Consider the following 17,175-nt stretch of genomic DNA (forward strand, 5'->3'; position numbering starts at 1 on the left):
CAGTGCCAACTGCCGCTCTGTTGCCAGTGCCAACTGTCGCTCTGTTGCCAGTGCCAACTGTCGCTCTGTTGCCAGTGCCAACTGTCGCTCTGTTGCCAGTGCCAACTGCCGCTCTGTTGTCAGTGCCAACTGTCGCTCTGTTGCCAGTGCCAACTGTCGCTCTGTTGCCAGTGCCAACTGTCGCTCTGTTGCCAGTGGCAACTGTCGCTCTGTTGCCAGTGCCAACTGTCGCTCTGTTGCCAGTGCCAACTGTCGTTGTGTTGTCAGTGCCAACTGTCGCTCTGTTGCCAGTGCCAACTGTCGCTCCGTTGTCACTGTTCCAACCGTTGCTCTGTTGTCACTGTTCCAACTGTCGCTCTGTTGCCAGTGCCAACTGTCACTCTGTTGCTAGTGCCAACTGTCGCTCTGTTGTCACTGTTCCAACCGTCGCTCTGTTGTCAGTGCCAACTGTCGCTCTGTTGCCAGTGGCAACTGTCGTTCTGTTGCCAGTGCCAACTGTCGCTCTGTTGTCACTGTGCCAACTGTCGCTCTGTTGTCACTGTTCCAACCGTCGCTCTGTTGTCACTGTTCCAACGGTCGCTCTGTTGTCACTGTTCCAACTATCGCTCTGTTGCCAGTGCCAACTGTTGCTCTGTTGCCAGTGCCAACTGTCACTCTGTTGCCAGTGCCAACTGTCGCTCTGTTGCCAGTGCCAACTGTCGCTCTGTTGCCAGTGCCAACTGTCGCTCTGTTGCCAGTGCCAACTGTTGCTCTGTTGCCAGTGCCAACTGTCGCTCTGTTGTCAGTGTCAACTGTCGCTCTGTTGCCAGTGCCAACTGTCGCTCTGTTGCCAGTGCCAACTGTCGCTCTGTTGCCAGTGCCAACTGTCACTCTGTTGCCAGTGCCAACTGTCGCTGTGTTGTCAGTGTGCCAACTGTCACTCTGTTGTCAGTGCCAACTGCCGCTCTGTTGTCAGTGCCAACTGCCGCTCTGTTGCCAGTGCCAACTGCCGCTCTGTTGCCAGTGCCAACTGTCGCTCTGTTGCCAGTGCCAACTGTCGCTGTGTTGTCAGTGTGCCAACTGTCACTCTGTTGTCAGTGCCAACTGCCGCTCTGTTGTCAGTGCCAACTGCCGCTCTGTTGCCAGTGCCAACTGTCGCTCTGTTGCCAGTGCCAACTGTCGCTCTGTTGCCAGTGCCAACTGCCGCTCTGTTGTCAGTGCCAACTGTCGCTCTGTTGCCAGTGCCAACTGTCGCTCTGTTGCCAGTGCCAACTGTCGCTCTGTTGCCAGTGGCAACTGTCGCTCTGTTGCCAGTGCCAACTGTCGCTCTGTTGCCAGTGCCAACTGTCGTTGTGTTGTCAGTGCCAACTGTCGCTCTGTTGCCAGTGCCAACTGTCGCTCCGTTGTCACTGTTCCAACCGTTGCTCTGTTGTCACTGTTCCAACTGTCGCTCTGTTGCCAGTGCCAACTGTCACTCTGTTGCTAGTGCCAACTGTCGCTCTGTTGTCACTGTTCCAACCGTCGCTCTGTTGTCAGTGCCAACTGTCGCTCTGTTGCCAGTGGCAACTGTCGTTCTGTTGCCAGTGCCAACTGTCGCTCTGTTGTCACTGTGCCAACTGTCGCTCTGTTGTCACTGTTCCAACCGTCGCTCTGTTGTCACTGTTCCAACGGTCGCTCTGTTGTCACTGTTCCAACTATCGCTCTGTTGCCAGTGCCAACTGTTGCTCTGTTGCCAGTGCCAACTGTCACTCTGTTGCCAGTGCCAACTGTCGCTCTGTTGCCAGTGCCAACTGTCGCTCTGTTGCCAGTGCCAACTGTCGCTCTGTTGCCAGTGCCAACTGTTGCTCTGTTGCCAGTGCCAACTGTCGCTCTGTTGTCAGTGTCAACTGTCGCTCTGTTGCCAGTGCCAACTGTCGCTCTGTTGCCAGTGCCAACTGTCGCTCTGTTGCCAGTGCCAACTGTCACTCTGTTGCCAGTGCCAACTGTCACTCTGTTGTCACTGTTCCAACGGTCGCTCTGTTGTCACTGTTCCAACTATCGCTCTGTTGCCAGTGCCAACTGTCACTCTGTTGCTAATGCACACTGTCGCTCTGTTGTCACTGTTCCAACCGTCGCTCTGTTGTCAGTGCCAACTGTCACTCTGTTGCCAGTGCCAACTGTCGCTCTGTTGTCACTGTGCCAACTGTCGCTCTGTTGTCAGTGCCAACTGTCGCTCTGTTGTCACTGTGCCAACTGTCGCTCTGTTGTCAGTGCCAACCGTCGCTCTGTTGTCACTGTGCCAACTGTCGCTCTGTTGTCAGTGCCAACCGTCGCTCTGTTGTCACTGTTCCAACTGTCGCTCTGTTGCCAGTGCCAACTGTCGCTCTGTTGCCAGTGCCAACTGTCGCTCTGTTGTCACTGTGCCAACTGTCGCTCTTTTGTCACTGTTCCAACCGTCGCTCTGTTGTCACTGTTCCAACTGTCGCTCTGTTGCCAGTGCCAACTGTCGCTCTGTTGCCAGTGCCAACTGTCGCTCTGTTGCCAGTGCCAACTGTCGCTCTGTTGCCAGTGCCAACTGTCGCTCTGTTGCCAGTGCCAACTGTCACTCTGTTGTCACTGTTCCAACTGTCGCTATGTTGTCACTGTTCCAACTATCGCTCTGTTGCCAGTGCCAACTGTCACTCTGTTGCCATTGCCAACTGTCACTCTGTTGTCAGTGCCAACTGTCACTCTGTTGTCAGTGCCAACCGTCACTCTGTTTCCAGTGCCAACTGTCGCTGTGTTGCCAGTGCCAACCGTCACTGTGTTTCCAGTGCCAACTGTCGCTCTGTTGCCAGTGCCAACTGTCGCTCTGTTGCCAGTGCCAACTGTCGCTCTGATGCCACTGCCAACTGTCGCTCTGTTGCCAGTGCCAACTGTCACTCTGTTGCCAGTGCCAACTGTCACTCTGTTGCCAGAGGCAACTGTCGCTCTGTTGCCAGTGCCAACTGTCGCTCTGTTGCCAGTGCCAACTGTCGTTGTGTTGTCAGTGCCAACTGTCGTTGTGTTGTCAGTGCCAACTGTCGCTCCGTTGTCACAGTTCCAACCGTTGCTCTGTTGTCACTGTTCCAACTGTCGCTCTGTTGCCAGTGCCAACTGTCACTCTGTTGCCAGTGCCAACTGTCACTCTGTTGCTAGTGCCAACTGTCGCTCTGTTGTCACTGTTCCAACCGTCGCTCTGTTGTCAGTGCCAACTGTCGCTCTGTTGCCAGTGGCAACTGTCGTTCTGTTGCCAGTGCCAACTGTCGCTCTGTTGTCACTGTGCCAACTGTCGCTCTGTTGTCACTGTTCCAAACGTCGCTCTGTTGTCACTGTTCCAACTGTCGCTCTGTTGCCAGTGCCAACTGTCGCTCTGTTGCCAGTGCCAACTGTCGCTCTGTTGTCACTGTGCCAACTGTCGCTCTTTTGTCACTGTTCCAACCGTCGCTCTGTTGTCACTGTTCCAACTGTCGCTCTGTTGCCAGTGCCAACTGTCGCTCTGTTGCCAGTGCCAACTGTCGCTCTGTTGCCAGTGCCAACTGTCGCTCTGTTGCCAGTGCCATCTGTCGCTCTGTTGCCAGTGCCAACTGTCACTCTGTTGTCACTGTTCCAACTGTCGCTATGTTGTCACTGTTCCAACTATCGCTCTGTTGCCAGTGCCAACTGTCACTCTGTTGTCAGTGCCAACTGTCGCTCTGTTGTCAGTGCCAACTGTCGCTCTGTTGTCAGTGCCAACTGTCACTCTGTTGTCAGTGCCAACTGTCGCTCTGTTGTCAGTGCCAACTGTCGCTCTGTTGCCAGTGCCAACTGTCACTCTGTTGCCAGTGCCAACTGTCGCTCTGTTGCCAGTGCCAACTGTCACTCTGTTGTCACTGTTCCAATGGTCGCTCTGTTGTCACTGTTCCAACTATCGCTCTGTTGCCAGTGCCAACTGTTGCTCTGTTGCCAGTGCCAACTGTCACTCTGTTGCCAGTGCCAACTGTCGCTCTGTTGCCAGTGCCAACTGTCGCTCTGTTGCCAGTGCCAACTGTCGCTCTGTTGCCAGTGCCAACTGTCGCTCTGTTGTCAGTGTCAACTGTCGCTCTGTTGCCAGTGCCAACTGTCGCTCTGTTGCCAGTGCCAACTGTCGCTCTGTTGCCAGTGCCAACTGTCACTCTGTTGCCAGTGCCAACTGTCACTCTGTTGTCACTGTTCCAACGGTCGCTCTGTTGTCACTGTTCCAACTATCGCTCTGTTGCCAGTGCCAACTGTTGCTCTGTTGCCAGTGCCAACTGTCACTCTGTTGCTAGTGCCAACTGTCGCTCTGTTGTCACTGTTCCAACCGTCGCTCTGTTGTCAGTGCCAACTGTCGCTCTGTTGCCAGTGGCAACTGTCGTTCTGTTGCCAGTGCCAACTGTCGCTCTGTTGTCACTGTGCCAACTGTCGCTCTGTTGTCAGTGCCAACTGTCGCTCTGTTGTAACTGTGCCAACTGTCGCTCTGTTGTCAGTGCCAACCGTCGCTCTGTTGTCACTGTTCCAACTGTCGCTCTGTTGCCAGTGCCAACTGTCACTCTGTTGTCAGTGCCAACCGTCGCTCTGTTGCCAGTGCCAACTGCCGCTCTGTTGTCACTGCCAACTGTTGCTTTGATGCCAGTGCCAACTGTCGCTCTGTTGCCAGTGCCAACTGCCGCTCTGTTGTCACTGCCAACTGTTGCTTTGATGCCAGTGCCAACTGTCGCTCTTTTGCCAGTGCCAACTGTCACTCTGTTGCCAGTGCCAACTGTCGCTCTGTTGTCAGTGCCAACTGTTGCTGTGTTGTCAGTGCCAACTGTCGCTGTGTTGTCAGTGCCAACTGTCGCTCTGTTGCCAGTGCCAACTGTCACTCTGTTGCCAGTGCCAACTGTCGCTCTGTTGCCAGTGCCAACTGTCACTCTGTTGCCAGTGCCAACTGTCACTCTGTTGCCAGTGCCAACTGTCGCTCTGTTGCCAGTGCCAACAGTCACTCTGTTGCCAGTGCCAACTGTCACTCTGTTGTCACTGTTCCAACGGTCGCTCTGTTGTCACTGTTCCAACTATCGCTCTGTTGCCAGTGCCAACTGTTGCTCTGTTGCCAGTGCCAACTGTCACTCTGTTGCTAGTGCCAACTGTCGCTCTGTTGTCACTGTTCCAACCGTCGCTCTGTTGTCAGTGCCAACTGTCACTCTGTTGCCAGTGCCAACTGTCGCTCTGTTGTCACTGTGCCAACTGTCGCTCTGTTGTCAGTGCCAACTGTCGCTCTGTTGTCACTGTGCCAACTGTCGCTCTGTTGTCAGTGCCAACCGTCGCTCTGTTGTCACTGTGCCAACTGTCGCTCTGTTGTCAGTGCCAACCGTCGCTCTGTTGTCACTGTTCCAACTGTCGCTCTGTTGCCAGTGCCAACTGTCGCTCTGTTGTCACTGTGCCAATTGTCGCTCTGTTGCCAGTGCCAACTGTCGCTCTGTTGCCAGTGCCAACTGTCGCTCTGTTGCCAGTGCCAACTGTCGCTCTGTTGCCAGTGCCAACTGTCGCTCTGTTGCCAGTGCCAACTGTCACTCTGTTGTCACTGTTCCAACTGTCGCTATGTTGTCACTGTTCCAACTATCGCTCTGTTGCCAGTGCCAACTGTCACTCTGTTGCCATTGCCAACTGTCACTCTGTTGCCAGTGCCAACTGTCACTCTGTTGTCAGTGCCAACCGTCACTCTGTTTCCAGTGCCAACTGTCGCTGTGTTGCCAGTGCCAACCGTCACTGTGTTTCCAGTGCCAACTGTCGCTCTGTTGCCAGTGCCAACTGTCGCTCTGTTGCCAGTGCCAACTGTCGCTCTGATGCCACTGCCAACTGTCGCTCTGTTGCCAGTGCCAACTGTCACTCTGTTGCCAGTGCCAATTGTCACTCTGTTGCCAGAGGCAACTGTCGCTGTGTTGCCAGTGCCAACTGTCGCTCTGTTGCCAGTGCCAACTGTCGTTGTGTTGCCAGTGCCAACTGTCACTCTGTTGCCAGTGCCAACTGTCACTCTGTTGCTAGTGCCAACTGTCGCTCTGTTGTCACTGTTCCAACCGTCGCTCTGTTGTCAGTGCCAACTGTCGCTCTGTTGCCAGTGCCAACTGTCGCTGTGTTGCTAGTGCCAACTGTTGCTTTGTTGTCAGTGCCAACTGTCGCTCTGTTGCAAGTGCCAACTATCGCTCTGTTGCCAGTGCCAACTGTCGCTCTGTTGCCAGTGCCAACTGTCACTCTGTTGCCAGTGCCAACTGTCGCTCTGTTGCCAGTGCCAACTGTCACTCTGTTGTCACTGTTCCAACGGTCGCTCTGTTGTCACTGTTCCAACTATCGCTCTGTTGCCAGTGCCAACTGTCGCTCTGTTGCCAGTGCCAACTGTCGCTCTGTTGCCAGTGCCAACTGTCGCTCTGTTGCCAGTGCCAACTGTCGCTCTGTTGCCAGTGCCAACTGTCGCTCTGTTGCCAGTGCCAACTGTCGCTCTGTTGCCAGTGCCAACTGTCGCTCTGTTGCCAGTGCCAACTGTCGCTCTGTTGCCAGTGCCAACTGTCGCTCTGTTGCCAGTGCCAACTGTCACTCTGTTGTCACTGTTCCAACGGTCGCTCTGTTGTCACTGTTCCAACTATCGCTCTGTTGCCAGTGCCAACTGTTGCTCTGTTGCCAGTGCCAACTGTCACTCTGTTGCTAGTGCCAACTGTCGCTCTGTTGTCACTGTTCCAACCGTCACTCTGTTGTCAGTGCCAACTGTCGCTCTGTTGCCAGTGGCAACTGTCGTTCTGTTGCCAGTGCCAACTGTCGCTCTGTTGTCACTGTGCCAACTGTCGCTCTGTTGTCAGTGCCAACTGTCGCTCTGTTGTCACTGTGCCAACTGTCGCTCTGTTGTCAGTGCCAACCGTCGCTCTGTTGTCACTGTTCCAACTGTCGCTCTGTTGCCAGTGCCAACTGTCGCTCTGTTGTCACTGTGCCAACTGTCGCTCTGTTGTCAGTGCCAACCGTCGCTCTGTTGTCACTGTTCCAACTGTCGCTCTGTTGCCAGTGCCAACTGTCGCTCTGTTGTCACTGTGCCAACTGTCGCTCTTTTGTCACTGTTCCAACCGTCGCTCTGTTGTCACTGTTCCAACTGTCGCTGTGTTGCCAGTGCCAACCGTCACTGTGTTTCCAGTGCCAACTGTCGCTCTGTTGTCACTGTGCCAACTGTCGCTCTGTTGTCAGTGCCAACCGTCGCTCTGTTGTCACTGTTCCAACTGTCGCTCTGTTGCCATTGCCAACTGTCACTCTGTTGTCAGTGCCAACTGTCACTCTGTTGTCAGTGCCAACCGTCACTCTGTTTCCAGTGCCAACTGTCGCTGTGTTGCCAGTGCCAACCGTCACTGTGTTTCCAGTGCCAACTGTCGCTCTGTTGCCAGTGCCAACTGTCGCTCTGTTGCCAGTGCCAACTGTCGCTCTGATGCCACTGCCAACTGTCGCTCTGTTGCCAGTGCCAACTGTCACTCTGTTGCCAGTGCCAACTGTCACTCTGTTGCCAGTGCCAAATGTCACTCTGTTGCCACTGCCAACCGTCGCTCTGTTGTCAGTGCCAACTGTCGCTCTGTTGCCAGTGCCAACTGTCGCTCTGTTGCCAGTGCCAACTGTCGCTCTGTTGCCAGTGCCAACTGCCGCTCTGTTGTCAGTGCCAACTGTCGCTCTGTTGTCACTGCCAACTGTTGCTTTGATGCCAGTGCCAACTGTCGCTCTTTTGCCAGTGCCAACTGTCGCTGTGTTGCCAGTGCCAACCGTCACTCTGTTGCCAGTGCCAACTGTCGCTCTGTTGTCAGTGCCAACTGTCGCTGTGTTGTCAGTGCCAACTGTCGCTCTGTTGCCAGTGCCAACTGTTACTCTGTTGCTAGTGTGCCAATGGTCGCTCTGTTGCCAGTGCCAACTGTTGCTCTGTTGTCAGTGCCAACTGTCGCTCTGTTGCCAGTGCCAACTGTCGCTCTGTTGCCAGTGCCAACTGTCGCTCTGTTGTCAGTGCCAACTGCTGCTCTGTTGTCAGTGCCAACTGCCGCTCTGTTGTCAGTGCCAACTGCCGCTCTGTTGCCAGTGCCGACTGTCGCTCTGTTGCCAGTGCCAACTGTCGCTCTGTTGTCAGTGCCAACTGTCGCTCTGTTGACACTGTTCCAACCGTCGCTCTGTTGTCACTGTTCCAACTGTCACTCTGTTGCCAGTGCCAACTGTCACTCAGTTGCCAGTGCCAACTGTCGCTCTGTTGCCACTGCCAACTGTCGCTCTGTTGCCAGTGCCAACTGTCGCTCTGTTGCCAGTGCCAAGTGTCGCTCTGTTGCCAGTGCCAACTGTCACTCTGTTGTCAGTGCCAACGTTCGCTCTGTTGCCAGTGCCAACTGTCACTCTGTTGCCAGTGCCAACTGTCACTCTGTTGCCAGTTCCAACTGTCGCTCTGTTGCCAGTGCCAACTGTCACTCTGTTGCCAGTGCCAACTGTCACTCTGTTGCCAGTTCCAACTGTCGCTCTGTTGCCAGTGCCAAGTGTCGCTCTGTTGCCAGTGCCAACTGTCGCTCTGTTACCAGTTCCAACTGTCGCTCTGTTGTCAGTGCCAACGGTCGCTCTGTTTCCAGTGCCAACTGTCACTCTGTTGCCAGTGCCAACTGTTGCTGTGTTGCCAGTTCCAACGGTCGCTCTGTTTCCAGTGCATACGGTCGCTCTAATGCCAGTGTGCAACTTTGAGCAGTAAGCGCCGTCTCGTACTTCAAAAGGCGGGCGAGCAAAGTGATGAAAGTCATCTTCAACAGAGCTTCATCCTAGATTAGCTGCTATAGAGCTGCTATAGAGCTACGCTGCAGGGGGGCATCAACATTATCCAGTGAGTGTCCTATTTACTATAACTTAACTATAACTATGTAGTAATAACTATACAATAACGGGTCACTACCATCGTTTGGACATAGAAAGTGGTTAACTAAAGTCAGCTTTTTCCCTCGGTTACAACAGCTCACCGGTCCTTTCAGTCTCCTCATTGGTTTGATTAACCGCACGGATTGTTACTGATTACTTTTGTAATCCTGTATTTGACCCGGTCTTTGTAGGTTTTGACCGTATAGAAACGTAATTCTCGTCAGTTGTGTGAAATAAGACCTGGAAACAGGCGTTGTGGCATAGAATTGTCAAACTGGTTGTATTCACCGTACAAATTGTTACAGATTACTTTTGTAATCCTGTATTTGACCCGGTTTTTGTACCTGTTGACTGTATAGAAACGTAATTCTTGCCATTGTAAGAATGAGATGAACCTGCTGGATCTACTGCCCTTACTTTTTAACAACTGCTGCTTTCTATTATTTTACCTCTTTTCTTATTATTTTATTTCATTTTATTAATTATTTACTGTTTAATTTTTTCTTGCTGCTTTTAATGTTGATGTAAAGCACTTTGATTACCTTGTGTTGAATTGTGCTACACAAATAAACTTGCCTTGCCTCCTGTTTACAAAGCAGCATCAATCCCGACACCCTTGAACCGGATCCACACATCCTGTCTGTACAGAAACCTGGCAGCGTCTCTAACATGTTAGTTTTCTGTAATAACATTTATTTTTTTCTTGTTCTACAAGAACCGGACGTCCTCGGAGAACACTGACTGGCCTGGTGCGTTTAGGTTCCAAATGTTTCGGAGACTTGTATCCCTTTTCCACCAAACCAGTTCCAGTTCTGGTTCTGGTTCACAACTCGTTCAACTAGGAACCAGCTAAGAGCCGGTTGGTTTTTCCACAGCTCGGGTGCTAAGAGAAGCCACGTCAGTTACGTCTCTGCAAACGTCAGTTACGTCACTGCAAACGTCAGTTATGTCTCTGCTAACGTCAGTTACGTCTCTGCAAACGTCAGTTACGTCTCTGCAAACGTCAGTTACGTCTGTGCAAACTTCAGTTACGTCTCTGCAAACTTCAGTTACGTCACTGCTAACGTCAGTTACGTCACTGCTAATGTCAGTTACGTCTCTGCTAATGTCAGTTACGTCTCTGCTAACGTCAGTTACGTCTCTGCTAACGTCAGTTACGTCTCTGCTAACGTCAGTTACGTCTCTGCTAACCTCAGTTACGTCTCTGCTAACGTCAGTTACATCTCTGCTAACGTCAGTTACGTCTCTGCTAACGTCAGTTACGTCTCTGCTAACGTCAGTTACATCTCTGCTAACGTCAGTTACGTCTCTGCTAACGTCAGTTACGTCTCTGCAAACGCCAGTTACGTCTCTGCTAACGTCAGTTACGTCTCTCTCTATAAGATAAGGCCTTGCCCGCCTGGGCAACACATCAGCATTTGGCAGACTGGTTAGTGCAGTTGACTGTGGTCTGGGAAACTGTGGTTCGAGACACGCTCTGGGCACGACTTGTTCCCCACAGTTTTTTCCTTATTGTGTTATGGTTTTCTTTTAATATCTTTAACATTTCTAAACACAAAAACACAAAAGTGTCCTTGATAATTCAATAATACAATAGGTTCATGTTAAGGACATCCGTTTTAATTAGTTCCCCTTCGATTATGACATGTTATTAATGCTCAGTAGGCACATGAGGTTTGTTGTATTGTTATAGGTTTGCCTATGAGGCCTATTTCGTGTCTATTTTTGCACAGTTCACTAACGCATTGAGCTAGGAGGCTCAAAGCGTGTGTATCAGGAGGTGACTCTCATCCCCTGTGCCGAGTTTCAGATCTGTGTGACCTTCGGAAGTATCAAAGGTCACTGTGTGTGGTGCCTTTTTCGGGCCTTTTTTGTGTGTTTTTTGAATAATTCATTAACGCTTTGAGCTGGGAGGCTGATTTTTGACTATGTTGCAATGCAGAAGGCCCTTTGCTAGGATCTTTTGGTCCCGTGGCTGTACGACTTCCACAGAGGTAGTTGGCGTTGCAGAGGGTTCACAGAGTTACGTCTCTGCTAACGTCATTTACGTCTCTGCAAACGTCAGTTACGTCAGTTACGTCTCTGCAAACGTCAGTTACATCTCTAACGTCAGTTACGTCTCTAACGTCAGTTACGTCTCTGCTAACGTCAGTTACGTCTCTGCAAACGTCAGTTACGTCTCTGCAAACGTCAGTTACGTCTCTGCTAACGTCAGTTACGTCTCTGCAAACGTCAGTTACGTCTCTGCAAACGTCAGTTACGTCTCTGCTAACGTCAGTTACGACTCTGCTAACGTCAGTTACGTCTCTGCTAACGTCAGTTACGTCTCTGCTAACGTCAGTTACGACTCTGCTAACGTCAGTTACGTCTCTGCTAACGTCAGTTACGTCTCTGCTAACGTCAGTTACGTCTCTGCTAACGTCAGTTACGTCTCTGCTAACGTCAGTTACGTAGCTGCTTTGGTGCCGTTACAAAAGTTGAACTCCCAGGAAATCTAAAAATGACTAAATCTTACACCAGGAACTCCAAGTCCAGCTTTGGTGCCATTATTTCTTAAAAACAATGATTTTGTCTCAGCTTTGACGTTGGAACTCAAACTTAAAGCCAAACTAAATCATTTTCTCGACAAAGTTGATAAAGCCTTTAATAAATCCACTGTTTGTTTATGTCTGAAGACACTTTCTCACCCTGTTACATCATACTTCCTTCTACATGTCGAGACGGAGTTCCCTCGTCTCATTTCCTGGTTGGAACATCCTCAGTTCCTCAAGAGGAGTTAAAGTGGCTGCGGTTCAATGAATGAAGCATCTTCACTAAAGAGCTCATCGTTTAAAACACATACATTCGGGCAAAAAAGTTCTCCCACTTAAAAAGATGTGAGACGCCTGTAATTTCCATCACAGATTCACTTCAACCACGAGAGACAGAATGGGGGTAAAGAATCCAGGAAATCACATTGTAGGATTTTTACTGAATTAATTCGTAAATAATTGGTATTTTCTTGAATTAGTGGAACCACAGAATTCTGCAAATTACTTGGAAATTAGCTCACGTGAAAATGTAGCCAATCAATATACAGAGAAATTGTGAAAAAAGAGAAAATAAGTATAACTTAAAAGGAACAGAGATCTTTAAAACAAAAACTAAATTCAGGACAAAATTAATAAATTAATAAAAGGTATCAGTTTATGGAACAATCAATGCAACAAAGAACAAAGAATGCAAATCAAAAATTACATTTAGTAAGTGGGTTTTCATTTTTCTCTCTCTCTCGTTTTTCTTTCTCTCTTTTTAGCACCATTGTCATATTTTTTTTCTTTGAATCCAAAAAGAAAAAGAAACTATTTTGTGTTTTTTTATAACTTTGTTGTAGTTTTGGTTTCGTTTTTTTGTTTGTTTGTTTTTTTAATTAGTTTATTGGAGAGTGTTTTTTTTATTGCATAATTTGTAATTTAGTTTTTTATTATTACATTAATTGAAATTAGATTTCTTAGGAAAAAGGGACAGATAAATTAAGCTTAATCTTCTTTCTGTTCCCTTTCATTCAAAGAAAGAGATTTGTTGTAATTCTACTGAACCGTTTTGTTTTTCTTTTAATGAATGAAATAAAGAATGAAATAGAAAAATAGAAATAGAAATTCCTGGGTAAAATAAGTATTTGGTTCCTACAAACGAGCAGGATTTGTTACCTGGATTAATGACCAATGAGCTCGTCAGAAGCTTTGATGCTAAAAGTGAAATGTTATGGACGCTTAAAAAACTAAACTGGGATGATTTTCTTTGGAGCCGAAGAGAAACGATCACAGGTCGATACAGAGATTCAGTCTAGACGCTTAAAAAACCACCAACGAGCCAGAAACCTGGAGGTAGAGACGGATTCAGGCCTGAATTATAACAAGATCAGACTAATACCACCTTAACAAGATCAGACTAATACCACCTTAACAAGATCACACTAATACCACCTTAACAAGATCAGACTAATACCACCTTAACAAGATCAGACTAATACCACCTTAAAAATATATTAACAAGATCAGACTAATACCACCTTAACAAGATCAGACTAATACCACCTTAACAAGATCAGACTAATACCACCTTAACAAGGTCAGACTAATACCACCTTAAAAATGTATAAACAAGATCAGACTAATACCACCTTAACAAGATCAGACTAATACCACCTTAACAAGGTCAGACTAATACCACCTTAACAAGATCAGACTAATACCACCTTAACAAGATCAGACTAATACCACCTTAACAAGATCAGACTAATACCACCTTAAAAATATATAAACAAGATCAGCCTAATACCACCTTAACAAGATCAGACTAATACCACCTTAACAAGATCAGACTAATACCACCTTAAAAATATATTAACAAGATCAGACTAATACCACCTTAACAAGGTCAGACTAATACCACCTTAAAAATGTATAAACAAGATCAGACTAATACCACCTTAACAAGATCAGACTAATACCACCTTAACAAGGTCAGACTAATACCACCTTAACAAGATCAGACTAATACCACCTTAACAAGATCAGACTAATACCACCTTAACAAGATCAGACTAATACCACCTTAAAAATATATAAACAAGATCAGCCTAATACCACCTTAACAAGATCAGACTAATACCACCTTAACAAGATCAGACTAATACCACCTTAAAAATATATAAACAAGATCAGACTAATACCACCTTAAAAATATCAGACTAATACCACCTTAACAAGATCAGACTAATACCACCTTAAAAATATATAAACAAGATCAGACTAATACCACCTTAACAAGATCAGACTAATACCACCTTAAAAATATATAAACAAGGTCAGACTAATACCACCTTAACAAGATCAGACTAATACCACCTTAACAAGATCAGACTAATACCACCTTAAGAACATATCAGTCAGATAACAGAATAACAGTCAGTCTAATCAAATCAAATCAAACTTTATTTGTTAATCACTTTTCATACAAAATAAAAAATGCAACGCAAAGCGCTTTATATAAAACATAGAACTTAGTAATGTGATAAGATGAAGTTAAAATACGCACTAAAAGAGTTTAAAAGTATAAGATAAAATCCTAAAAGTAGGTCTGCTAAAACAAACACAAGAACCACTTAGAACCATAAGAGAATAAAACCTGAACACTCGTTAAAACAAGAGGATACGAGAAAGAATAAAAGGAATCAGCTAAAAGCCAAGTTAAAAAGCTGAGTGTTGAGCTTTTAAAAGCATCAACTTTCCTCCAGCAGGCTGGTAAATACTTATTTTTGTTGTGTTTTTGATATGAGGAATAGAATTCAGCTCAGAGTCAAAAACAACACGCAGGTTTTTTACACAATGTGATGGTTTAAAATCCTGTAGTTTTGGTTAAAGTTTCTCTTTTAGCTTCAGGACCAATAATTAAAACGTGTGTTTTGTCCTGGTTGAGCTGTAGAAAGTTCTTTATAACTAAAACACAGTTAAGAAGGGAATGTATGGTTTTGTGTCTTCAGGAGACGCAGAGATGGACAGTTATGAATCGCCATCGTTTAAAAGACTCACACAGTCGGGCAGAAAAGTTCTCCCACTTAAAAAGATGAGAGACAAAAACATTACTGTTTACTGAACGTAAACTAAATACTTATCCTCTGTACTCTACTGCCCTTATTCTTTATTATTTTACCTCTTTTCTCATCATTGTATTTAATTTTATTTGTTATTTAAGTGTACTCTTAAATTAAATACCTTTTGAAAACAGTGTAAAGTTATGGATAATCCCTGAATGCAGGAATTGTGACGTAGAATTGTCAAATTGGTTTAATTCACCATATGAATAGTTACAGATTACTTTTGTAATCCTGTATTTGACCCGGTCTTTGTACGTTTTAACGTATAGAAACTTAATTCTTACCATTGTAAGAATGAGATGAACCTGCTGGATCTACTGCCCTTACTGACTAACAACTGCTGCTTTTATTATTTTACCTCTGTTTTTATCATTTTATTTGTTATATACAGGACTGTCTCAGAAAATTAGAATATTGTGATAAAGTTCTTTATTTTCTGTAATGCAAATAAAAAAAATAAAATGTCATACATTCTGGATTCATTACAAATAAACTGAAATATTGCAAGCCTTTTATTATTTTAATATTGCTGATCATGGTTTACAGTTTAAGATTAAGATTCCCAGAATATTCTAATTTTTTTAGATAGGATATATGAGTTTTCTTAAACTGTAAGCCATGATCAGCAATATTAAAATAATAAAAGGCTTGCAATATTTCAGTTGATTTGTAATGAATCCAGAATGTATGACATTTTTGTTTTTGTAATTGCATTACAGAAAATCACAATATTCTAATTTTCTGAGACAGTCCTGTATGTTTTAATTGTGTCTTGCCGTTTTTAATGTTGATGTAAAGCACTTTGAATTACCTTGTGTTAAAAAAAAGTAAAAAAAAAAATAAAGTATTTTTGTGCCTGTAAACTACAACAGTATAATAAAATCCTGTAATGACGGCTTTTAGTTTTGTTTCCACCCCAAGAATTTAAGAAACATTTCTGTAGGCGCACCTGCCCGGGAAGTTCAGGAAACACTTCCAGGGTCTCCGGGAGTTTTCCCTGAACTTCCTGGAATCAGAGCAGCGAGACGCACGGCCGGTTTCCGGGTTTGACTCCTCCGGGTTTCTAAACCGCTCAAGACGCTGGAAAACTAGACTCTGTTTGAAAAACACCAGTGAGAGCAGAGCGGTGCCGGGGGGCCGGAGGTGAGTTACCTGGTCCTGACCCGCCGCCTGCAGGCACAGCTGCAGCTGCAGCAGCAGAAGAAGAAGCATCAGCATGGCTCCGTTCCTGGGAGACAGACGTCCCCAGACGTCCACAGACGTCCACAGACGTCCCGGCGGTCCGGTCTGACTGCGTCTCCGTCAGGAGTTGAGCCTCAAACCTGCTGCAGGAACTGCAGGAAACAAACACACTGATAACATCCTCCTCTGCGCAGGAAAAAACCACAACAATCAGAAACAATGGAGGAGTTTTCCAGCAGAAACGGGTCTCAAACAACCTGCAGAAGCGTCTCCCGCTGAGCGGTGGGTTCCAGGTGTGGGTTCCAGGTGTGGGTTCCAGGTGTGGGCAGGTTCCTCCTCTTCCTCAGAGCCCGCTGGTTAACAAACATCCACCGAGTGGCCGTCCTCCCTCGCTCTGGGAGTCCAGACGGAGAAAAGAGAAGCTGGCGCAGCAGGAACCTCCCAGCCAGAGGTCATATCTCCTCCTCCTGCTTCCTTTACCAGCGGCCGGCAGATACTGGTACCAGTGTTTCCCCGTCAGCTGCCACTACAGGAGGAAAAGTAGCGTTTATTCCCACGTTACAATCCCCTCTATGTGCTCGGAGCGGCTGCTCAGACTCCTAAACAGTTAAGACACATACAAACATGCAAACATGTCGTCCTGCTCGGCTGCTGCGGCGGACGGCGTCCCGCCGCTCGACTGGACAGTCAGGCTCAGTTATATTTCATTAGATATTCATTTATTTATGTTTAAATACATGTATATATGTTTATTTTCCTGCTGGTCCATGTGTGCAGTGGGCAAATGCAGTATGGAGAAAAAGCAGTAAGGAAGTATGCAGTATGGAAGTATGCAGTATGGAAGTATGCAGTATGGAAGTATGCAGTATGGAGAAAAAGCAGTATGGAAGTAAGTGTGGAAGTGGAAGTGTGGAAGTGTGCAGTATGGAGAAAAAGCAGTATGAGAGAAGCAGTATAGAAGTATGCAGTATGGAAGTATGCAGTGGGGAAATGCAGTTTGGAAGTATGCAGTATGGAAGTATGCAGTATGGAAGTAAAGTATGGAAGTATGCAGTGTGGAAGTATGCAGTATGGAAGTATGCAGGATGGAAGTATGCAGTATGGAAGTATGCAGTATGGAAGTGTGCAGTATGGAAGTATGCAGTGTGGAAGTATGCAGTATGGAAGTATGTAGTATGCAGTATGGAAGTATGCAGTATGGAAGTATGCAGTATGAAGTATGGAAGTATCTAGTATGGAAGTGTGTAGTATGGAAGTATGCAGTATGGAAGTATGCAGTATGGAAGTATGCAGTATGGAAGTATGCAGTATGGAAGTATGCAGTGTGGAAGTATGCAGTGTGGAAGTATGCAGTATGGAAGTATGCAGTATGGAAGTATGCAGTATGGAAGTGTGCAGTATGGAAGTATGCAGTGTGGAAGTATGCAGTATGGAAGTATGCAGTATGGAGAAAAGCAGTATGGAAGTGTGCAGTATGAAGTATGGAAGTATGCAGTATG

At 47.0% G+C, this 17,175-nt stretch overlaps 1 protein-coding gene across 1 annotated transcript in view; it reads right to left on the reverse strand.

Moving 5' to 3' along the window:
* The window catches only part of stab1 (stabilin 1), a 172,371-nt gene extending 156,307 nt beyond the window's left edge, over positions 1 to 16,064 (reverse strand). Inside the window, exons 1-2 of the mRNA XM_061726572.1 lie at positions 15,934 to 16,064; positions 15,647 to 15,828 (exon numbers count right to left, since the gene is read on the reverse strand). Of these exons, the coding sequence (XP_061582556.1) occupies positions 15,647 to 15,712 (66 nt within the window). The 5' untranslated portion in view covers positions 15,713 to 15,828; positions 15,934 to 16,064. The remainder of the gene's footprint in view (positions 1 to 15,646; positions 15,829 to 15,933) is intronic.
* Positions 16,065 to 17,175: the final 1,111 nt, after the last annotated feature.

This window comes from Cololabis saira, chromosome 8 (genome assembly GCF_033807715.1).
Source record: "Cololabis saira isolate AMF1-May2022 chromosome 8, fColSai1.1, whole genome shotgun sequence".
In the NCBI taxonomy this organism is placed as follows: Eukaryota; Metazoa; Chordata; class Actinopteri; order Beloniformes; family Belonidae; genus Cololabis; species Cololabis saira.